At 44.6% G+C, this 25,185-nt stretch overlaps 1 protein-coding gene across 9 annotated transcripts in view; it reads left to right on the plus strand.

Moving 5' to 3' along the window:
• Positions 1–231: 231 nt before the first annotated feature.
• LOC311071292 (immunoglobulin like domain containing receptor 2) overlaps positions 232–25,185 on the plus strand; it is a 25,998-nt gene continuing 1,044 nt past the window's right edge. The window contains exons 1-10 of one of the 9 annotated variants that reach the window (XM_084095617.1): positions 238–413; positions 3,717–4,049; positions 10,452–10,571; positions 13,229–13,285; positions 15,572–15,718; positions 16,287–16,469; positions 17,314–17,433; positions 18,006–18,213; positions 18,321–19,017; positions 23,417–23,599. In XM_084095617.1, the coding sequence (XP_083951743.1) occupies positions 299–413; positions 3,717–4,049; positions 10,452–10,571; positions 13,229–13,285; positions 15,572–15,718; positions 16,287–16,469; positions 17,314–17,433; positions 18,006–18,213; positions 18,321–19,017; positions 23,417–23,509 (2,073 nt within the window). In that variant the 5' untranslated portion in view covers positions 238–298 and the 3' untranslated portion in view covers positions 23,510–23,599. Of the gene's footprint in view, positions 414–3,716; positions 4,050–10,451; positions 10,572–13,228; positions 13,286–15,571; positions 15,719–16,286; positions 16,470–17,313; positions 17,434–18,005; positions 18,214–18,320; positions 19,018–23,416; positions 23,601–24,111 lie in introns of those variants that run through there. The other 8 variants (XM_084095620.1, XM_084095618.1, XM_084095623.1 and 5 more) reach the window with 8 other exon arrangements.

Raw genomic sequence — 25,185 nt, forward strand, 5'->3', positions numbered from 1 at the left:
GGATTTATAAAAGCTGTTCATGTAACGGGAACATTGAAGTATTGAATAAAAATACAACATTTCTAATAGTTTTCTTCTTTCTTTTTTTTGGGGGGGGGGGGGGGGGGTGTTATGTTATTTAGATTTGTATAGTTTATGTATTTGTATATAATAATGAATAGTGATATATTGCAAGTGTGTCATTTTGTTGAAAAGAAAACCCCTCCTTGAAAGTCCTCGGTAACGCGCTCTTGAGGGCGGCGCGCGCCTCCGTTCCTCAGACCCGTTACTCACGAGACGCAGAACAGACGGACGGAAAATGAAGCGAAAAACACGAGGAAAACACGGTCGCAATTCTGCTACGGGTCACGAAACGGAACCATTTAGAAGGATTTCACTCGTCAGATGCTGGATTTCACTCGTGGCGTTCACAGGTGCGTCACTTTCTGAGAGTTTGGATAAGTTGAGCAGCAACAGCAGGTTGTTTTCACTCTTCACTCTGTTTACAGTCCAGTTACTCCACTAACTCTGCTTTGATTCGGGAGGGAATCTTTTAGTTACATTAGTGACAGTGTAGCGGCTCTTAGCAGCTCTACTGTATATGTGACGCACTGACGCCTGATATATATCAGCACATTCACTTCATGTGATTCACGTTCATTTTAAGGTTTATTTATTTATTTATTTGGTAAGTTGGTCCGTGAGCGAAATACAGGAGATGAATATTGCATCTGCATTCACTGTCTTACATAGGCTAAATCAGCATTAAATGATCATCTTCAGTAGTTATGTAGTTCAGTAGTAAATGGTTAAAGCTGTTTCAGCAGTTGTTTGATTACCATGGTAACGGTGTAAAACTGCTTGCAAAGCAGTACCTCAGTGTTTGTGTAGGGGTTTCTGAGCTTAACTGTAATGATGTGGGTTGATGTCTAACTAAAGCCTCTGTAATCAGGAGCAGAGCTGCTTTAACCCTGAGATTCAGTCAAATCAGTGCCAACAGTTCCAGTTACAGCTCAGGTGTGTGTTACAGTTACAGCTCAGGTGTGTTACAGTTACAGCTCAGGTGTGTGTTACAGTTACAGCTCAGGTCTGTTACAGTTCCAGTTCTGCTCAGGTCTGTTACAGTTACAGCTCCGCTCAGGTGTGTTACAGTTACAGCTCCGCTCAGGTGGGTTACAGTTACAGCTCAGGTGTGTTACAGTTACAGTTCCGCTCAGGTCTGTTACAGTTACAGCTCCGCTCAGGTGTGTTACAGTTACAGCTCAGGTGTGTTACAGTTCCAGTTCTGCTCAGGTCTGTTACAGTTACAGCTCCGCTCAGGTGTGTTACAGTTACAGCTCAGGTGTGTTACCGTTACAGCTCAGGTGTGTTACAGTTCCAGTTCTGCTCAGGTCTGTTACAGTTACAGCTCCGCTCAGGTGTGTTACAGTTACAGCTCCGCTCAGGTGGGTTACAGTTACAGCTCAGGTGTGTTACAGTTCCAGTTCTGCTCAGGTCTGTTACAGTTACAGCTCCGCTCAGGTGTGTTACAGTTACAGCTCAGGTGTGTTACCGTTACAGCTCAGGTGTGTTACAGTTCCAGTTCTGCTCAGGTCTGTTACAGTTACAGCTCCGCTCAGGTGTGTTACAGTTACAGCTCCGCTCAGGTGGGTTACAGTTACAGCTCAGGTGTGTTACAGTTACAGTTCCGCTCAGGTCTGTTACAGTTACAGCTCCGCTCAGGTGTGTTACAGTTACAGCTCAGGTGTGTTACCGTTACAGCTCAGGTGTGTTACAGTTACAGCTCAGGTCTGTTACAGTTACAGCTCCGCTCAGGTCTGTTACAGTTACAGCTCAGCTCAGGTGTGTTACAGTTACAGCTCAGGTGTGTTACAGTTACAGCTCAGGTCTGTTACAGTTACAGCTCAGGTGTGTTACAGTTACAGCTCAGCTCAGGTGTGTTACAGTTACAGCTCAGGTCTGTTACCGTTACAGCTCAGGTGTGTTACAGTTACAGCTCAGGTCTGTTACCGTTACAGCTCAGGTGTGTTACAGTTACAGCTCAGCTCAGGTGTGTTACAGTCACAGCTCCGCTCAGGTGTGTTACAGTTACAGCTCAGCTCAGGTGTGTTACAGTCACAGCTCCGCTCAGGTGTGTTACAGTTACAGCTCAGGTCTGTTACAGTTACAGCTCAGCTCAGGTCTGTTACCGTTACAGCTCAGGTCTGTTACAGTTACAGCTCAGCTCAGGTCTGTTACCGTTACAGCTCAGGTCTGTTACAGTTACAGCTCAGCTCAGGTCTGTTACCGTTACAGCTCAGGTCTGTTACAGTTACAGCTCAGCTCAGGTGTGTTACAGTTACAGCTCAGCTCAGGTCTGTTACCGTTACAGCTCAGGTCTGTTACAGCTCAGCTCAGGTGTGTTACAGTTACAGCTCAGGTCTGTTACAGTTACAGCTCAGCTCAGGTCTGTTACCGTTACAGCTCAGGTCTGTTACAGTTACAGCTCAGCTCAGGTGTGTTACAGTTACAGCTCAGCTCAGGTCTGTTACCGTTACAGCTCAGGTCTGTTACAGCTCAGCTCAGGTGTGTTACAGTTACAGCTCAGGTCTGTTACAGTTACAGCTCAGCTCAGGTCTGTTACTGTACAGCTCAGGTCTGTTACAGTTACAGCTCCGCTCTGATCTGTTACAGTTACAGCTCCGCTCTGATCTGTTACAGTTACAGCTCCGCTCAGGTGTGTTACAGTTACAGCTCCGCTCAGGTGTGTTACAGTTACAGCTCCGCTCAGGTGTGTTACAGTTACAGTTACAGATCAGGTGTGTTACAGTTACAGCTCCGCTCAGGTCTGTTACACCACATTGGACCAGTGTTTAAATACCATTTTACTCTAATTAATTATATTCCTATCTCTCCTTACACATTAACCCATCACATTACTTTTAAGACTTGACTTCTATTTAAACTGTAATTTCAGAATACAAGATACTATTATAATCTGTATTTTGTTACAGAACAAGTTTCCACAGCAGTTTAATTTGATGATCCACAGAGTTTTAGAACAAAGCCTCTAAAGTAAAAAACTAAATAAATCTAAAACCCTTTCTTATCAAACACATGGTCTGCTCCCTTACTAGTGAACACTCCCTGCCTGCTGCTGTCTTACTCTCTATCTGTCTGTCTGTCTGAATCCCACAGGTCATATTTAAACCAGCTGTTTCTGGGTGTGTGTTAGTTTATAAACCCAACACAATCTGAGAGACGCTCCTCTGTTGACTGACTAGAATGTCAGCAGATATTCAGAAGCTCAGAGGAAACACGCATGTGTGTGTGTGTGTGAGAGAGAGTGTAAGAGTGTGGGCAGCATATGGAATGTGTTTGATCATAGTTTTAGTATCTATTTTCAAATGTTCACCTTGTTCATGTCATGAGGAGTCAAATTTTTGTCAGTGTGGTTCATTTGAACACGTAATCTCTGTGATGAACTGATAAAGCGGCTTTTATTCTCATTGAATATCCTGTTTCCCTAAAGAAATATGTCACTTAATGGAAGATAAATATGTTGCGGACACTGTTTCACATTTACTAACTGAAGTCTACCAACTGTGTTTAAGCAAGCAGTGTGTGCTGAATCAGCCGCTCTCAGTAATGATGATAATGACAGTGTGACAGCAGGCAGAAACACACACTCCACGTCTCACAGTTTCTGTGGTTTATCTGTGATAAATGCTCATGTGTTTCTCTTGTCTCGATGTCAGCGGTGTCGCGGGGGGAGGCTGTCCAGGTCTCGGTTCGTGACGAGCGGCGCTTTGCGATGCTCTTCCAGCCGGTGGTCCTGCCGTGTCAGTACACCAGCGTCTCCTCGCAGACTCCAGTGGTCCAGTGGTGGTACAAGTCGTACTGTCGCGATCGCACGCGCGACGCCTTCCGCTTCCCCGACACGATAGCGCTGCACGGGTCCGAGCTCGGCTCTGCGGTGCACCTCGACTGCGGAGACACCGGTCGCACCGTGAGGATCGTGGCGTCGGGTCAGGGATCCTCCTTCACTCTGGCTGAGCACTACAAGGGCCGAGACATCTCCATCATCAACAGTGAGTCAGAGCTCAGCTGTCAATCAAACGCTCGACTCTCAGTCTTCTGCTCAGCTGTCAATCAAACGCTTGACTCTCAGTCTTCTGCTCACTAGACGAGATGTTTGTCATGACTGTTGAGCTGTGGGTTTGAGTCATAAGATGATTTGTGTGACTTTAAAAGTCACAATTGTTTTTTATTTATTTATTTATTTGCCCTTTATTTAAGCAGATAAAACTTTCTGAGATTAAAAATCTCTTTTACAGAAGTGAGTGACCTGGCCAAGATGAGCAGCACAACATTATCAAAAAAGTAAAAAAGAATTAAATAAGATAAAAAAGACACAGAAAATCCCCATAACATTAAAACATATCAACAGTTATGACATAAGTTGAAATTATGACTTGAAAAGTCATCATTTTGAATTACTGTATCTCTTCATTTTGACTTCTAATTGTATGATAAATGTATGATCTCATTTAGTGTTCCACTGAAGAAATTAGAGAGTTAATGATGACCGAATCATTAGTTTAACTGAGCTTTAGATGTCTGTAAGCTCATTGAATGCAGAATATTGATTTTTCTTTTTATATTTTGAATGATTTATTGCGTTCAGTTGATTGTTGAGGGGGAAGTTAAGTTGAAGGTAAGATGTGAAGTGTAAATACAGATGCATTTTGAGATCTACCATGAGTTACTCATGACAAAAGAGTTAGTCTGTGTGTCGGATCAGATCCTGCTGCTGTTCAGTGGAGTGAAGCGTTCAGAGACACTAGAGTTTGAATAGAAGTGCGAGACAGGCTCACGATTGATAACATGGCAACACATTTACCCAGCATTCATTCGCTCATTCATTCAGAGCTGAAATACTGCTTTACATTTACTGTGTGAGACAGGAGAGATTCTTGTGCTTCTCCCAGGAGTCTCTCTCTCACACACACACACACACACACACACACACACACACACACACACACACACAGACAGAGAACATTCAAAAGTAACGTTCTCATAATGTTTGAAGAATAATACAATGGAATGTTCCTTTAATGTTCACATAACAAAAAAAAACAAAAAAAAATGTTTTAAAACATTTAATAAACTGGAGATTTTGACCATTCAGAAATAATTTAATGGCAAAATAAGCAAAACGTGGTTAAAACTCATTTTTGTTCGCTGGTCCATTGGCTCTGTGATTCAGAACCGGCTCGTGTTTACAATGACTGAATGAAGATGTAAATATGTGAATTTATTCTCTGTTCCACTAACGGAAATTATGAAGTGTGAATCATAACACATAACACATGACACGTGATAGATGTTCAGAAAAAACAAACAGTTACTTAATTATATTTCAGCATAAACACACATTGATAGACTGGTAGTGAACATAACCTATTCATTATAATCTACAGCTGAAATGATGAAGGAATATGTAACAATCAAAGTATTTATCGTAATTTTCTTTAATTAGCAAAAACTAATGTCAGACACATATCAGTTCTGCTGTTGTCCATAACACCAGTAATGACTCAGTGAGCAGTGAGATTGAGACGCGCCGGTGTCACAGGAAGTGCTGCTCATTGTGCCGACCGTTTCCTGTTCCTGACATTAGTCTGTTTACTCACTCCAGTGACTCAGGAATAGCCCGATCCCTCCCACATCTCCCACACTTCAACATGTGCATTTGAGCCGAAATTTTTTTTATCAGTGTCATTTCTGACTTGAATGTAAGTGTTTTTTTAGTTTATGGTGAGTATGGTGTGAAAGAGGCCGTGTTCACCAGCTTTACCTGTTCATGTTAAACTACTGGAGATAATTATACTCAGTTACACTCGTCTCATGTGAACATGTCTGATGTTTGAGTCATTATTAAATAATTTGTTTACCCAAAAATCTTAATTCTGTCATCATTTTCTCTCCCTCATGTCGTTCCAAACCCGTTAGACTTTCGTTCATTTTCAGAACACAAATGAAGAAGTTTTAGATGAAATCTGGGAGATTTCTGTCCCTCCATTGAAAGTCTATTCAACCAAAACTCTAATGCTTCAAAACACTCATAAAGTGATGGTAAAATAAATGTAATTTGTGTGGTTAAGCGGTTTAATCCATGTCTTCTAAAGAGACTCAATCGCTTTATTTGTTGAACGGATTTAATTTAGGCTTTTATTCACATATAAATATTGATCAGTGAACGTACAAAGAGCATCAGATATGGTAAACAGAAGCTCAAACACCAATGAGGTTTGTTTTTGGTGCCTTTGAGCTTCCGTTGACCCCTGTGTATATGAGTATATATGGGTTTCAATGGAGATTCATTAAAATTATCTGCTTTTTTTGGCATATGGGTTTGGAATGACATTAAGGTGAGAAAATTATGACAGAATTTTCTTTTTTTTTGGTGAACTATCCTTTTAATTCTGGACTGACCAGTCAGCATCCATGACCACAATATACATTTGATAACTATCATTCGAAAGCATATTCACAGTTTGAAGCATTACTCTGTCTGTCTGTCTGTCTGTCTAACTGTCTGTCTGTCTGTCTGTCTGTCTGTGTGTGTCTGACTGTGTGTCTGTTTGACTGTGTGTCTGTCTGACTGTGTGTCTGTCTGACTGTGTCTGACTGTGTGTCTGACTGACTGTTTGTCTGACTGTGTGTCTGACTGACTGTGTGTCTGTCTGACTGTCTGACTGTGTGTCTGACTGACTGTGTGTCTGACTGTGTGTCTGACTGTGTGTCTGACTGACTGTTTGTCTGACTGTGTGTCTGACTTTGTCTGACTTTGTCTGACTGTTTGTCTGTCTGTCTGTCTGTCTGTCTGACTGACTAACTGTCTGTGTGTGTCTGTCTGTGTGTGTCTGACTGTGTCTGTCTGACTGTGTGTCTGACTGTGTGTCTGACTGACTGTTTGTCTGACTGTGTCTGTCTGACTGTGTGTCTGTCTGACTGTGTGTCTGACTGTGTGTCTGACTGTGTGTCTGACTGACTGACTGTGTCTGTCTGACTGTGTCTGACTGTGTGTCTGACTGTGTGTCTGACTGTGTGTCTGACTGTGTGTCTGACTGTGTCTGACTGTGTGTCTGACTGTGTCTGACTGACTGTGTGTCTGACTGACTGTGTGTCTGACTGACTGTTTGTCTGACTGACTTTGTCTGACTGTTTGTCTGTCTGTCTGTCTGTCTGTCTGTCTGACTGACTGTGTCTGACTGTCTGTCTGTCTGTCTGTGTGTGTCTGACTGTTTGTTTGACTGTGTCTGACTGTGTGTCTGACTGTGTGTCTGACTGTGTGTCTGACTGACTGTGTGTCTGACTGTATGTCTGACTGTGTCTGACTGTGTGTCTGACTGTGTCTGACTGTTTGTCTGTCTGTCTGTCTGACTGTGTCTGACTGTTTGTTTGTCTGTCTGTCTGTGTGTGTCTGACTGTTTGTTTGACTGTCTGACTGTGTCTGACTGACTGTCTGACTGTATGTCTGACTGTGTGTCTGGCTGTCTGACTGTTTGTCTGTCTGTCTGTCTGTCTATCTGTCTGTGTGTGTCTGACTGTTTGTTTGACTGTCTGACTGTGTGTCTGACTGTGTCTGACTGTTTGTCTGACTGTGTCTGACTGTTTGTCTGTCTGTCTGTCTGTCTGTGTCTGTTTGTTTGACTGTGTCTGACTGTGTGTCTGACTGACTGTTTGTCTGACTGTATGTCTGACTGTGTCTGACGATTTGTCTGTCTGTGTGTGTCTGACTGTTTGTTTGACTGTGTCTGACTGTATGTCTGACTGTGTCTGACTGTTTGTCTGTCTGTCTGTCTGTGTGTGTGTGTCTGACTGTTTGTTTGACTGTGTGTCTGACTGTGTGTCTGACTGTGTGTGTGTGTGTCTGACTGTTTGTCTGACTGTGTCTGTTTGACTGCATGTCTGACTGTGTGTGTCTGTCTGACTGTTTGTCTTTCTGTGTGTCTGACTGTTTGTCTGACTGTGTTTGTGTGTCTGACTGTTTGTCTGACTGTGTCTGTTTGATTGTGTGTCTGACTGTGTGTCTGACTGTGTGTGTGTGTCTGACTGTTTGTCTGACTGTGTCTGTTTGATTGTGTGTCTGACTGTGTGTCTGACTGTGTGTGTGTGTGTGTGTGTCTGACTGTTTGTCTGTCTGACTGTCTTTCTGTGTGTCTGACTGTGTGTCTGACTGTGTTTGTGTGTCTGACTGTTTGTCTGACTGTGTCTGTTTGATTGTGTGTCTGACTGTGTGTGTCTGACTGTTTGTCTGACTGTGTCTGTTTGACTGTGTCTGACTGTGTGTCTGACTGTGTGTCTGACTGTGTCTGTCTGACTGTTTGTCTGACTGACTGTGTGTCTGACTGTGTGTGTGTGTGTGTGTGTGTGTGTCTGACTGTTTGTCTGACTGTTTGTCTGACTGTTTGTCTGACTGTGTCTGTTTGTGTGTCTGACTGTTTGTCTGACTGTGTCTGTTTGATTGTGTGTCTGACTGTGTCTGACTGTGTGTGTGTGTGTGTGTGTGTGTGTGTGTGTCTGACTGTGTGTGTGTGTGTGTGTGTCTGACTGTTTTGACTGTGTGTGTCTGACTGTGTGTCTGACTGTGTGTCTGACTGTGTGTCTGACTGTGTGTCTGACTGACTGTGTGTCTGACTGTGTGTCTGACTGTGTGTCTGACTGTGTCTGTCTGACTGTTTGTCTGACTGTGTGTCTGACTGTGTGTCTGACTGTGTCTGTCTGACTGTTTGTCTGACTGTCTGTCTGACTGTGTGTCTGACTGTGTGTGTGTGTGTGTGTGTGTGTGTCTGACTGACTGTTTGTCTGACTGTGTGTCTGACTGTTTGTCTGACTGTGTCTGTTTGACTGTGTGTCTGACTGTGTGTGTGTGTGTGTGTGTGTGTCTGACTGTTTGTCTGACTGTGTGTGTCTGACTGTCTGTTTGACTGTGTGTGTCTGACTGTGTGTGTCTGACTGTGTGTGTCTGACTGTGTGTGTCTGACTGTGTGTCTGACTGTGTCTGTTTGACTGTGTGTGTCTGACTGTGTGTGTCTGACTGTGTCTGTTTGACTGTGTGTATGACTGTGTGTGTGTGTCTGACTGTTTGTCTGACTGTGTCTGTTTGATTGTGTGTCTGACTGTGTGTCTGACTGTGTGTGTGTGTGTGTGTCTGACTGTTTGTCTGTCTGACTGTCTTTCTGTGTGTCTGACTGTGTGTCTGACTGTGTTTGTGTGTCTGACTGTTTGTCTGACTGTGTCTGTTTGATTGTGTGTCTGACTGTGTCTGACTGTGTGTGTGTCTGACTGTTTGTCTGACTGTGTCTGTTTGACTGTGTCTGACTGTGTGTCTGACTGTGTCTGTCTGACTGTTTGTCTGACTGACTGTGTGTCTGACTGTGTGTGTGTGTGTGTGTGTGTGTGTCTGACTGTTTGTCTGACTGTTTGTCTGACTGTGTCTGTTTGTGTGTCTGACTGTTTGTCTGACTGTGTCTGTTTGATTGTGTGTCTGACTGTGTGTGTGTGTCTGACTGTGTGTGTGTGTGTGTGTGTGTGTGTGTGTGTGTGTGTGTGTGTCTGACTGTTTTGACTGTGTGTGTCTGACTGTGTGTGTCTGACTGTGTGTCTGACTGTGTCTGACTGACTGTTTGTCTGACTGTGTGTCTGACTGTGTGTCTGACTGTGTGTCTGACTGTGTCTGTCTGACTGTTTGTCTGACTGTGTCTGTCTGACTGTGTGTCTGACTGTGTGTCTGACTGTGTGTCTGACTGTGTGTGTGTGTGTGTGTGTCTGACTGACTGTTTGTCTGACTGTGTGTCTGACTGTTTGTCTGACTGTGTCTGTTTGACTGTGTGTCTGACTGTGTGTCTGACTGTGTGTGTGTGTGTGTGTGTCTGACTGTGTGTCTGACTGTGTGTGTCTGACTGTCTGTTTGACTGTGTGTGTCTGACTGTGTCTGACTGTGTGTGTCTGACTGTGTGTCTGACTGTGTCTGTTTGACTGTGTGTGTCTGACTGTGTGTGTCTGACTGTGTCTGTTTGACTGTGTGTCTGACTGTGTGTGTCTGACTGTGTCTGTTTGACTGTGTGTGTCTGACTGTGTCTGACTGTGTGTGTCTGACTGTGTGTCTGACTGTGTGTGTCTGACTGTGTGTGTCTGACTGTGTCTGTTTGACTGTGTGTCTGACTGTGTGTGTCTGACTGTGTCTGACTGTGTGTGTCTGACTGTGTCTGTTTGACTGTGTGTCTGACTGTGTCTGACTGTGTGTGTCTGACTGTGTCTGTTTGACTGTGTGTCTGACTGTCTGTCTGTCTGACTGTCTGTCTGTCTGACTGTCTGTCTGTCTGACTGTCTGACTGTGTGTCTGACTGTGTGTCTGACTGTGTGTCTGTTTGACTGTGTGTGTCTGACTGTGTGTGTCTGACTAACTGTCTGTCTCTCAGAGGCTGATCTGCGCATCGGTGAGCTCCAGTGGGGCGACAGTGGCGTTTACTTCTGTAAAGTGGTTATCTCTGACGATCTGGAGGGTCAGAATGAAGCGCATGTGGAGCTGCTTGTGTTGGGTGAGAGCACTACACTATACTACACACTATACTACACTACACTATATTACACTATACTACACTATATTACACTATACTACACTACACTACACTATATTACACTACACTACACTACACTATATTACACTACACACTATATTACACTACACTATATTACATTACACTACACTACACTACACTATATTACACTATACTACACTACCCTACACTATATTACACTACACTACACTATATTACACTATACTACACTACACTATATTACACTATATAACACTACACTACACTATATTACACTACACTATATTACACTACAGTACACTACACTATATTACACTACACTATATTACACTACAGACTACAAACTACACTATACTGCACTACACTACACACTATACTACACTACACTATGCACTACACTACACTTTATTACACTACACACTACAAACTACACTACACTACACTTTGTTACACTACACACTACAAAGTACACAGTACACTATACACTACACTACATACTACACACTACACGCTACATTACACACACTCACAGGAAACAAACACACTCACAACAGGAAATGAGTCGCCTTAATCCCGGCCTTTAGTGCTGGAGGCTCGTCCTGAGGTTTGTGCGGGACTGAGTTGGATCATGTCCACAATCACACTCAGGGTTCATGTTTTCTACAGTAAGAGGTCACCAGTGTAGACGCTCAGTGAGAATCAATATTTCATCATGTTAGACAGTGTTGATCATCAAATGCTCCTGAAGGTCTGAGATGGCTTTGATGTGTGTGCAGTCTCTCAGCTTGATTCTGACTGTGTGAAATATGGGACGAACACGAAAAGGCCGTCGATGACCCGAACATTCGCCGCTCTGTGTGTCTCTCTCTCTGTATTAAATAATAGATTAAAGGTTATGGTTTTAAGGTTTAAAATAAAAATAAAAAACAGTCAATGCATTTGTAGTTATTGATAAATTAATATTTTTCATAAATGCAAAAAACTATATATATATATATATATATATATATATATATATATATATTTTTTTTTTTTTTTTAGCACAGAATAATGTGCTGCCATGGCAACAGTGCCACATCCAGCTGTGCAGCGTGATGGAAACACTCTTTGTGCAGATGTGGATGGAGACACACAGAGACTCAGAGAGAGAAATGGCTCAATGAAGCGAAGCTGCCTTGAAATCTTAAAGAAGCAAACTGGACAAACATTAGAGATGTCAATCTAAAAAAGCAGCAGTGAAAGATCATTACAGTAATTTCATGAAAGTTCTCATTACTTAAATGAAGTACAATAATAATCTTCATACTTGACCAGATGTGCTTAATCATCAAAATAATGCATATTCTCACCACCTCAACCAGCCAGACTTCAGTCAACGAGGCCGGATGATCATTCACACTCGCGTCATTCCAAACCGCTTTGACTTTCTTTCTTCTGTGGAACACTATCTCTGTGCGTCCCAGTTCACGGACTTTAGCTCTATTCTATGACATTTGTAGTATGAATAGTGCGATCGGTGCATGAGTTCACACTGAAAATCCCACAAAAAGTGCACTTTCAATTCCTGGATAATTAATTAACCAAGAAGATGAAGTGTGTAATGTTGGACTCGTCCTTCATCAGACGAAATAACCTCGTAACGTTCATACACACACTTGAGTGTATAGTTTATAGTGCGTCATTTAGGACACAACTTTTGTTTCGCTTTTGTTTCTTTCCATACAGTGAAGTTGACTGGGGTCCAGTGCGTTCCCTAAATCCAGCCGTGAGTCTCGCTGGGACACAGATCCAGAATGCAGACAGAATTCCTCTCGGAATGCGGTTTAAGCCTCGAGCGGCACAGGGGGTTGTTCCTGTTTCCTGATCAGAGAACCGTCGTTAGATTACAGTAGAGGTCGTTAGATGAGGGATCAAGTGCAGCTGTGAGGGAGATAGCAGTGTGCGTCTGGAACGAGTGTCGACTGGTTTAGACGGTTTGAGGGAAGAATCGAGAGACATTTTTGAGAAACCAGTTCTAGCTGACGGAAAGGGTTTTGGATTTATTTGGATTCATAGTTTGAAGAAAATAAGTGAACCAAACTAAAGCAAAACTGCTTTACTGAAGCTCTGAAACCCCACAGACGCTCATGGAAGAACTGGAAACCAGAACAGAGTTTTGGGATGAATCTTTCAATCCTTCATGTTTCTGCTCACACACATTTCACATGATCTTCTCTCTGTGTGCATGAAATCAACACATGATTCCTCTTTCTCAGCTCTGGCTTCTGCTTAACCATCTCTCTCTCTCTCTCGCTCTCTCTCTCTCTCTCGCTCTCACTCCCACTCTATCTCTCTCTCTCTCTCTCTCAATCTATCTCTCTCTCTCTGTCTCTACCTCTCTCTCTGTCTCTCTCTCTCACTCTATCTCTCTCTCTGTGTCTACCTCTCTGTCTCTACCTCTCTATCTCTCTCTACCTCACTCTATCTCTCTCTCTACCTCTCTCTCTATGTGTCTACCTCTCTCTCTCTCTCTCTCTCCCTCTCTCCCTCACTCTATCTCTCTCTCTACCCCTCTCTCTCTCTCTCTCATCTGTTTCTCTCTCTCTCTCTCTCTCTCTCCGTCTCATCTGTCTCTCTCTCCGTCTCATCTGTCTCTCCAGGTCAGACAGTTTTGGCCGATGATCTTCTGCCTGGCTTTAATGTGGAGATCGTTCCAGGTACGAGCTCCCAAACGCACACTCGTCTGTTTCCTGTCCGAGCCGCCTCACTTCCTGTTTCTAATTCTTTAATTCCCCTGTGATGTCATTTCCTGATAATCAACTGTAAAACATTACACTAACAAACCTGCTGTTGTGTCTGTACGCTGCAAGAGATCATGTGATAGCGTCTGAATATCTCCGATCACTGATGGTCAAGCGAAGGCCTCGTTCGGGTCCGATCAGCTTCTGTGACAGGTAGCTCTTAAAATCACAGATACTGAACTTCTGATCCGTGAGACGGTCTATTAAATATGATTTAATTGGATTATTTTATAACCCCTTTTGGCACAAATAGTACTTCTAGTAGTTCAGCCGTAACCTCCTGAAAGCTCAGCGTTTCCTGAGAGTGTGTGTGTTCAGAGAGACTTTGGTTTGTTTGTGAGTGTGTTCACTTCCGGAGTCTGTATCTGATCGCGTTCCTCATTAACACCAGAGGTCCAGAAGGAAGAGTTCACATGTTTAACTGTTTGAGAAAGTGCTTTTGTGGCTTTACATGAGGTTTTAATTAGTTTGAACTCTGTTACTGCATTTCACATATTTGAAAATCTTTTATTTTTTCCGAAATCATGATGAATGAGTTCCATATGAAAACCAGACACACATTTGGGCTGTGAATGTGTTTGTGTCATTCCTTCATGATTTATTTGGAGTGATTTATTTGGAGTGTTTGTGGAACACATTCCTCATTGAAATCCTCAGCCCGGTTCTCTTGCTTATCCAGCTTTTACCTGGAAAAGGTCCATCCATCCACTATCCACTATCCACTTTCCATCCATCCACTTTCCATCCATCCACTATCCACTATCCACTTTCCACTTTCCATCCATCCATCCATCCATCCACTATCCACTATCCACTTTCCATCCATCCACTATCCACTTTCCATCCATCCATCCATCCACTATCCACTTTCCATCCATCCATCCATCCATCCATCCACTTTCCATCAATCCATCCATCCATCCACTTTCCATCCATCCATCCATCCACTTTCCATCCATCCATCCATCCACCCATCCATCCATTCATCCACTATCCACTTTCCATCAATCTACTATCCACTTTCCATCCATCCATCCATCCATCCACTTTCCATCCATCCATCCATCCATCCATCTATCCACTTTCCACCCATCCATCCATCCATCCATCCATCCATCCACCCATCCACCCATCCACCCATCCATCCATTCATCCACTATCCACTTTCCATCAATCTACTATCCACTTTCCATCCATCCATCCATCCATCCATCCATCCACTTTCCATCCATCCATCCATCCATCCATCCATCCATCCACCCATCCATCCATCCATCCACCCATCCATCCATCCATTCATCCACTATCCACTTTCCACCCATCCATCCATCCACTTTCCATCCATCCATCCATCCATCCATCCACCCATCCATCCATCCATCCACCCATCCATCCATCCATTCATCCACTATCCACTTTCCACCCATCCATCCATCCATCCATCCATCCATCCATCCATCCATCTACCCATCCACCCATCCATCTATTCATCCACTATCCACTTTCCACCCATCCATCCATCCACTTTCCATCCATCCATCCATCCATCCATCCATCCATCCATCCATCCATCCACTTTCCATCCATCATCCATCCATCATCCATTCATTCACTATCCATCCATCCATCCATCCATCATCCATCCATCCACTTTCCATCCATCCATCCATCCATCCATCCATCATCCATTCATTCACTATCCACTTTCCACCCATCCATCCATCCATCCACCCATCCATCCATTCATCCACTATCCACTTTCCATCCATCTACTATCCACTTTCCATCAATCCATCCATCCATTCATCCATCCATCCACTTTCCATCCATCCATCCATCCATCTATCCATCCATCATCCATTCATTCACTATCCATCCATCCATCCATCCATCATCCATCCATCCACTTTCCATCCATCCATCCATCATCCATTCATTCACTATCCACTTTCCACCCATCCATCCATCCATCCATCCATCATCCATTCATTCACTATCCACTTTCCACCCATCCATCCATCCATCATCCATTCATTCACTATCCACTTTCCACCCATCCATCCATCCATCCACTTTCCATCCATCCATCCATCCACCCATCCATCCATTCATCCACTATCCACTTTCCATCCATCCATTGAACACAGCGGTGATGATGATGGTGATGATGATGATGATGATGAACCCTGTTCTCTCTGCTAGAGTGGGTGTTTGTGAGCGCTGTGGTCGTGGGCAGTGCTCTGGTCATTCTGCTGGTGGGAGTTTGCTGGTGTCAGTGTTGCCCTCATTCCTGCTGCTGTTACGTGAGATGCTGCTGCTGCCCAGAGACCTGCTGCTGCCCTCGACACCGTGAGTACCACACACACACCAGTCCGGGTCAAACAATCAAGATCAAGATCAAAACACACCACACAAGCGTACAAACACACCAGTCCGGGTCAAACAATCAAGATCAAGATCAAAACACACCACACAAGCATACAAACACATATTAACTCATGTTCTTGCATTACTATGATTTGGCACAAACCTGAGAGGCAGTGGGTGGAGCCTGACGTCCAGCTACACCATATTCCTAAACCTAATTAGGTCAAGCTCCACCCATTAGTCCAGAGAGGAGGAGCTGGACATCATTTGACTGTGTAATGAACACCACTTGACAAACCTCACTACTTCAGTACTCAATGATACTGTAACAAAAACATGTCAGAACTTCAACTTTTCAGCAAGATTCTCTGTAAACATTTGCTCCTCCATTAGAGTAGTTGACTTGAAAGAGAAAACAGACCACAGAAGATGAGTTTACGGCATAGCATATTTTGCATATTAGTATTGCATAGCATATGAACTGGGTAAATCAGCTCTTTCAAATAGCCGGGTTGCCGTGCTACATGACTTTGGTCTTTCTCTCCAATAGTGTACGAAGCAGGAAAGGGGATCAAGACAGCAGTGCCCACCCCAATGCCCATGTTCCCTCCATACTACATAGCTGGGATGCCCACCATGGTGCCCATCGCCCCGCCCTCCCTCATCGACTCACACCTATCCATCGACCCACACCTGTCCACCGCACCATCGCCGGAGCACAACGGCTCGGCAGGTGAGCACTAGAGGAAACATGTTCACTGAAACTGAGCTGCTGGTGAAAGTCTGTTTGTGACAGTGTTAGACGCTCCAAACCACAGCATGATTGATACGTTATTAAATAGTTCTGACCACAGCGGTATTTCATAGCTTTACCACAGAACAGTTCAGAATCTGGGAGGTTTCAATAACTCAAAATGAACCGAACACACTTCTGAAATCCAAACATTCAAACATTTCAAGTTAAAGTGATACAGCTGCAGACAGACTCATGCATTCCCTTCACACTGCGACTGCGATAATAGAGATTGCACTTGAGAGCAAATGCACCACAATGTGTCATATTAAATGCATACAGGTCAAATAAAGTTATAAATGTTATTTAGTAATTCAACTGATCACAATGCTAGAGTAAGCAAATATTAAATGTGCTGCTTAGTCTCACTCTTTCAGTTGCATTCCTCGCTCAGTTTAGGCAAATTCAGGCAGTTTTTAGAGCTCAGATCGAGTCACAAGCTCAAGCCCTCTATTATGGACCACAGGCTAAATTTGTTTACTTTCACCTCTATTTAAGTATTATATTAACATACGAAGCCCTGAAATAATATTATGATTTAACATTCAATATTAGTCCACATATTCTCTCACAAGGAGCAGATTCTATAAGCCCACAAAAGAATGGGGCACTAAAAAAAACCTGCTATAGTATAAAATATATTTATGGTTTATATTTTGCTTGCAAAAAATTGTTTCTCATCAGAAAACAGGACAGGACTGTTTTAAAATGGCCAGAGTCTGTTTCCCCGAGTTACCAAAACACAATATTCTTACAACACACACACATGATGTATCTTCTGTAGTGCGGAGTGGTTTCCATCTGCAGTCTGCATCAGATCAGAGCTCTCTGAAGGTGCTGCAGTTCGTGGAGAAGCAGCTCGCTCAGTTCAACCCGTCACAGACGCTTAGCAGCAGCCGAGACTGTAAGAGTCAAACGCCATTCCAGACGCCACATGACCACTGCACGCATTTAACTGCACGTTATCCACTGCACACAATCCACTGCGTATTTCACTGCAAGCAATCCACTGCACACACTCACTGGACATGACCACTGCACGATCCACTGCATCATCCACTGCACGACCATCCACTGCATGATCCACTGCTCACAATCCACTGCACGATCATCCACTACATGATCCACTGCATGATCCACTGCATGATCCACTGCTCACAATCCACTGCATGATCCCACTGCGCATTTCACAGTGGTCGATCCACTGCACGCACGCACTTCACATGTCTTCTGTCTCTTCTTCTCTATTTTCCTGCCTGAAGAGCTGCATGTTTGTCTCTGCATTCCTTGTGGTCTTTTAGCCCTTCATTCTTCACTTCTTTTTTTTTTTTTACATTCTTTCATATAGTACTGTAAATTATGCTTAATGTTCCTGGAATAAATGAGTTCAAATATTCTAATGTCAAATAATTGTGGTAAGAATTTACACAGAGTAAAAAGAGGTTGACGCTTTTGCTGATTTCTGCTTATCTGCAGCTTGCAGTATGTCCGAGCTGAGTTCATTACATGATGCAGAGACGGACTTCCATCAAACCTATCGACAAGTACAAAAAAAGGCTCTGCCAGTCATCCCTGATCTTGATGACCCCACTGACCTCCGGACCACAGATTTATCTCCCATTCATGAGGGACGATACACACGACAGCCACAGCATAGAAACCGTGTGCCGGATGACAACCGCAGGTAATGGAAGGATGAGGTGTAGTAGATTCCTCTCTTCACTAGTCTGAATACACACCGATTAGTTTAATAGTTTTGACAGTTTTGAATTCATAAATCATTCTTTCCAGGTGGAACCCTCGCTCTGAGCACCTGCAGAGAAAGGCTTTCCTGGATCATGGACGGACCGGATCTCTGGATGAGCTTGAGGAGTTTGCGATGACATATATGCAGCGAGGACGTCACGGAGAGCTTGGAAACCGGGAGGATGACTACAGAACACACGAACGGGATCGCGAGAGGGAAAGAGAGCGAGAACGGGAGCGCGAGAGGGAGAGAGAGCGAGAACGGGAGCTGGAACGGGATCGGTATCCATTTTATTCTTCCAAACGTTACTCTCCAAAGGCCAGTCCAGCGAGACGCCTGCCCAGCCCTCCGCCACTGCCTGGGATAAGGCGGGACGTGCGGGACAATGATCAACCCCAACGGGATCCACGGGATCAGCGAGATTCCAGTGCTACCGGGAGCAGAAGAGACTACGATGATGCCCTTCTCAACAGTTTATTGGAGCGTAAAGCTAAAGCTGGGAAGAGTGGCGCTTCAAAAGCGGGCCGGACTGAAGAGGACTCGGACACGCCTTCCAAAAACAGCTCCAAGAAAAACAGTGAGCGTTTCCACAGCAGGTCCTCGAGCAACCAGTCCCCTCGCCAGCGACCGGCAGAGGATAGTGAATCCCTGCCTCCATACACAGAGAAGGAGCTGGAGCTGGAGCGTTCCCGAGGAGCCGAGACCGGACAACAGCGCTCCGGTCACGGGCAGAGGAGAGTGGTGAGTTATCTTTAGGACTCTGTGTGACTGAGTTACCTGTTGGACTCTGTGTGACTGAGTTACCTGTAGGACTCTGTGTGACTGAGTTACCTGTAGGACTCTGTGTGACTGAGTTACCTGTAGGACTCTGTGTGACAGGACTCTGTGTGACTGAGTTACCTGTAGGACTCTGTGTGACAGGACTCTGTGTGACTGAGTTACCTGTAGGACTCTGTGTGACAGGACTCTGTGTGACTGAGTTACCTGTAGGACTCTGTGTGACAGGACTCTGTGTGACTGAGTTACCTGTAGGACTCTGTGTGACAGGACTCTGTGTGACTGAGTTACCTGTACGACTCCGTGTGACAGGACTCTGTGTGACTGAGTTACCTGTAGGACTCTGTGTGACTGAGTTACCTGTAGGACTCTGTGTGACTGAGTTACCTGTAGGACTCTGTGTGACAGGACTCTGTGTGACTGAGTTACCTGTACGACTCCGTGTGACAGGACTCTGTGTGACTGAGTTACCTGTAGGACTCTGTGTGACTGAGTTACCTGTAGGACTCTGTGTGACTGAGTTACCTGTTGGACTCTGTGTGACTGAGTTACCTGTTGGACTCTGTGTGACAGGACTCTGTGTGACTGAGTTACCTGTACGACTCCGTGTGACAGGACTCTGTCTGACTGAGTTACCTGTAGGACTCTGTGTGACTGAGTTACCTGTTGGACTCTGTGTGACTGAGTTACCTGTAGGACTCTGTGTGACAGGACTCTGTGTGACTGAGTTACCTGTAGGACTCTGTGTGACAGAGCTCTGTGTGACTGAGTTACCTGTAGGACTCTGTGTGACTGAGTTACCTGTAGGACTCTGTGTGACTGAGTTACCTGTTGGACTCTGTGTGACTGAGTTACCTGTTGGACTCTGTGTGACAGGACTCTGTGTGACTGAGTTACCTGTAGGACTCTGTGTGACAGAGCTCTGTGTGACTGAGTTACCTGTAGGACTCTGTGTGACTGAGTTACCTGTAGGACTCTGTGTGACTGAGTTACCTGTTGGACTCTGTGTGACTGAGTTACCTGTTGGACTCTGTGTGACAGGACTCTGTGTGACTGAGTTACCTGTACGACTCTGTGTGACAGGACTCTGTCTGACTGAGTTACCTGTAGGACTCTGTGTGACTGAGTTACCTGTTGGACTCTGTGTGACTGAGTTACCTGTAGGACTCTGTGTGACTGAGTTACCTGTAGGACTCTGTGTGACAGGACTCTGTGTGACTGAGTTACCTGTAGGACTCTGTGTGACAGAGCTCTGTGTGACTGAGTTACCTGTAGGACTCTGTGTGACTGAGTTACCTGTTGGACTCTGTGTGACTGAGTTACCTGTAGGACTCTGTGTGACTGAGTTACCTGTAGGACTCTGTGTGTCTGAGTTACCTGTAGGACTCCGTGTGACCTGTTGGACTCTGTGTGACTGAGTTACCTGTTGGACTCTGTGTGACTGAGTTACCTGTAGGACTCTGTGTGACTGAGTTACCTGTAGGACTCTGTGTGACTGAGTTACCTGTAGGACTCCGTGTGACCTGTTGGACTCTGTGTGACTGAGTTACCTGTTTGACTCCGTGTGACTGAGTTACCTGTTGGACTCCGTGTGACTGAGTTACCTGTAGGACTCTGTGTGTCTGAGTTACCTGTAGGACTCTGTGTGTCTGAGTTACCTGTAGGACTCTGTGTGACTGAGTTACCTGTAGGACTCTGTGTGACAGGACTCTGTGTGACTGAGTTACCTGTAGGACTCTGTGTGACTGAGTTACCTGTAGGACTCTGTGTGACTGAGTTACCTGTTGGACTCTGTGTGACTGAGTTACCTGTAGGACTCTGTGTGACTGAGTTACCTGTAGGACTCTGTGTGACTGAGTTACCTGTAGGACTCCGTGTGACCTGTTGGACTCTGTGTGACTGAGTTACCTGTTGGACTCCGTGTGACTGAGTTACCTGTTGGACTCCGTGTGACTGAGTTACCTGTAGGACTCTGTGTGACTGAGTTACCTGTAGGACTCTGTGTGACTGAGTTACCTGTAGGACTCTGTGTGACTGAGTTACCTGTAGGACTCTGTGTGACTGAGTTACCTGTAGGACTCTGTGTGACTGAGTTACCTGTAGGACTCTGTGTGACTGAGTTACCTGTAGGACTCTGTGTGACAGGACTCTGTGTGACTGAGTTACCTGTAGGACTCTGTGTGACTGAGTTACCTGTTGGACTCTGTGTGACTGAGTTACCTGTAGGACTCTGTGTGACTGAGTTACCTGTAGGACTCCGTGTGACTGAGTTACCTGTAGGACTCCGTGTGACTGAGTTACCTGTTCGACTCCGTGTGACTGAGTTACCTGTAGGACTCCGTGTGACTGAGTTACCTGTAGGACTCCGTGTGACTGAGTTACCTGTAGGACTCCGTGTGACTGAGTTACCTGTAGGACTCCGTGTGACTGAGTTACCTGTAGGACTCCGTGTGACTGAGTTACCTGTAGGACTCCGTGTGACTGAGTTACCTGTTCGACTCCGTGTGACTGAGTTACCTGTTGGACTCCGTGTGACTGAGTTGCCTGTAGGACTCCGTGTGACTGAGTTACCTGTAGGACTCCGTGTGACTGAGTTACCTGTAGGACTCTGTGTGACTGAGTTACCTGTAGGACTCTGTGTGACAGGACTCTGTGTGACTGAGTTACCTGTAGGACTCTGTGTGACAGGACTCTGTGTGACTGAGTTACCTGTACGACTCCGTGTGACTGAGTTACCTGTAGGACTCTGTGTGACTGAGTTACCTGTAGGACTCCGTGTGACTGAGTTACCTGTTGGACTCCGTGTGACTGAGTTACCTGTTGGACTCTGTGTGACTGAGTTACCTGTAGGACTCTGTGTGACTGAGTTACCTGTAGGACTCTGTGTGACAGGACTCTGTGTGACTGAGTTACCTGTAGGACTCTGTGTGACTGAGTTACCTGTACGACTCCGTGTGACAGGACTCTGTGTGACTGAGTTACCTGTAGGACTCTGTGTGACTGAGTTACCTGTTGGACTCTGTGTGACTGAGTTACCTGTTGGACTCTGTGTGACTGAGTTACCTGTAGGACTCTGTGTGACTGAGTTACCTGTTGGACTCTGTGTGACTGAGTTACCTGTTGGACTCTGTGTGACTGAGTTATCTGTAGGACTCTGTGTGACTGAGTTATCTGTAGGACTCTGTGTGACTGAGTTACCTGTTGGACTCTGTGTGACTGAGTTACCTGTAGGACTCTGTGTGACTGAGTTACCTGTAGGACTCTGTGTGACTGAGTTACCTGTTGGACTCTGTGTGACTGAGTTACCTGTTGGACTCTGTGTGACTGAGTTACCTGTAGGACTCTGTGTGACAGAGCTCTGTGTGACTGAGTTACCTGTAGGACTCTGTGTGACTGAGTTACCTGTTGGACTCTGTGTGACTGAGTTACCTGTAGGACTCTGTGTGACTGAGTTATCTGTAGGACTCTGTGTGACTGAGTTACCTGTAGGACTCTGTGTGACTGAGTTACCTGTTGGACTCTGTGTGACTGAGTTACCTGTAGGGACTCTGTGTGACTGAGTTATCTGTAGGACTCTGTGTGACTGAGTTACCTGTTGGACTCTGTGTGACTGAGTTACCTGTTGGACTCTGTGTGACTGAGTTATCTGTAGGACTCCGTGTGACTGAGTTATCTGTAGGACTCCGTGTGACTGAGTTACCTGTTGGACTCCGTGTGACTGAGTTACCTGTAGGACTCCGTGTGACTGAGTTACCTGTAGGACTCCGTGTGACTGAGTTACCTGTAGGACTCCGTGTGACTGAGTTACCTGTAGGACTCCGTGTGACTGAGTTACCTGTAGGACTCCGTGTGACTGAGTTACCTGTAGGACTCCGTGTGACTGAGTTACCTGTAGGACTCCGTGTGACTGAGTTACCTGTAGGACTCCGTGTGACTGAGTTACCTGTTGGACTCCGTGTGACTGAGTTACCTGTTGGACTCCGTGTGACTGAGTTACCTGTAGGGACTCTGTGTGACTGAGTTACCTGTAGGGACTCTGTGGACCTGCGTTTGTCTCGCATGGAAATGCATGCGATGGTGCAGTGAAAGAAAAGCACCAAGGTTCCACAGAATCTAATGCCTTAGAAAGGCTTTTGAAAAGGTTTCAAGGATTTAAAAGTATGTAGTCTTAAAACACAATTGGTAACATTATTGGAAAAACTCTTATTTCAAAAAGACACCTCAAGAATGAAAGATCCTTGAAAACAGTCATTAAAAGAGAGAATCCAGAACATAATAAATGCATTCACCAGAGAAGCACTCTATAAGATTTCCTCTTGCCAGTCATCATCCTTACCATTTATTTCATTCATATCTCTTGTAGACATTTTTTGATGAACAAAGTGCGCAGTTTGATTCCGACCTAGGTCTTTCGATCACGCTTCGATTTGCACCTCGATTTGACAACAGAAAATAACCTGTACACAGGTAACAAGAATGTCAAAAAATCAATCATATCTCTGCCTGCTTGCTGCTTAAATCCTCCCCAAAATGTGTTTGGATCACAGCTATAAACTCTAACACAACTAATGATAGAAACGGTCCCTCAAAGCACTAAGAAATGTTGAAAAAGAAATAAAAAAGGTCAAGGTATGACATTGATCAAATGTGTAAAGCAAAAATGAAGACAAGCCTGATGAAAGACATTACAGGTGGTGTTTTTAGAGTCTGTGTGTGTGTGTCAGAGATCATCCCTCTCGTCTTTCAGTTTGTAGAAACAGTTACGCCTCGTCACACTTCCACTGTACGAGGCTTTCTCTGACATCTTTTCTTGCTTTTACAAACCCAGACGCAGCTGTAGCGTTTTACTGCGTCTAACATCAAACTTCTCATCTTCATTAAATGAGATCCAAGAGTAAAATGTAGGCGATCAGACCCGCAGAAGCTCCATTTGTGTGCATAAATACAGATGGAAATCTTATTGAGTGCAACTTGGAGAATCATGTAGCATTTCAAGTTTTGATTTGTATTTCTTTTTCTGAGTGATGTAACATACATGTCTGGTCCTAATATTTCCAGAATAATCACTGACAGCGCTTGACCTGCGACTCACTCTAGACGAGACTAACCAGCTCTAACTGTCCAGCTCAACCGGCTCGTTCGCTCACTCTCTGTCCTCTCTCTCTGACCAGAACACACTGCTGACCAGACACACGCTCGAGGTCTGATGTCCTCACACACACACACACACACACACGCACGAGGACAAAACACTCCCGGCTCAGGATCCCGCGGAGAACCAGCCTGTGGAACCGAGGTTTGTGGGTCTGAAATATGTTTTACAGGCTCGTCTGAATAACTGAACAGAGTCCATTCCTGAGATACACAGACACTCACTGGACGAGACTCTTCCTGACCGTTCAAGTGGATTAGTGTTGGATAAAAACATTTGCCTCACAGTGGAATGATGACGTTTACATGAAGTGTTTCTGGACGTTATATATGAGGTTATATATCGTTTATTTCACATGTTCATAATCTCAGAGTGCTCTGTATGAATGGAATGTTACTTTGCTACATTCTGACAAAATGTATCAGTAAACACATTCATAACTGCTGTTTGCTAACAAATGTTGTGCTGTTTTTGCACAAGGTATTAATATCATTGCAGATCTTGTTATACTCACGTTTTTTATCAGTATTAAGCGATTTTCACATTAGTAAATGATAATATTGTGTGTATTTTAGGGGATGATACTGACTTTCATGTAAAGCTGAGCAAAACTGTTTAAAGACACTGAGAAGAAGATTACAGGAAGTCATTTGGTTTCTGTGGTTCCGCAGAATTATCACCCAAACTCATCATGTGAGATAAGACTTTCATGTAATGACTGTAATGAGTTCATTGAAGCTCACGTCTGGATGATATATGCTGATTTCTCAACCGCATAGCCTACTAGTAATCTTCTCAAACTAGTTTTACCATATCTTTCCACAGCAGTAAGAGTAATAGGGTTGGGTACCGAACACGGTACTTTTAATGGCACAGACTGAATTACGTCAGCACTACCAAGTAGCGATTCACATTAAATCAGTGGATTACAAGAACATGAATGCATGAACTTCATTTCCAGAGCCGCTCTGAGAGTCACT

The sequence above is a fragment of the Abramis brama genome (genome assembly GCF_963993115.1).
Source record: "Abramis brama genome assembly, chromosome: 2".
Classification (NCBI taxonomy): Eukaryota; Metazoa; Chordata; class Actinopteri; order Cypriniformes; family Leuciscidae; genus Abramis; species Abramis brama.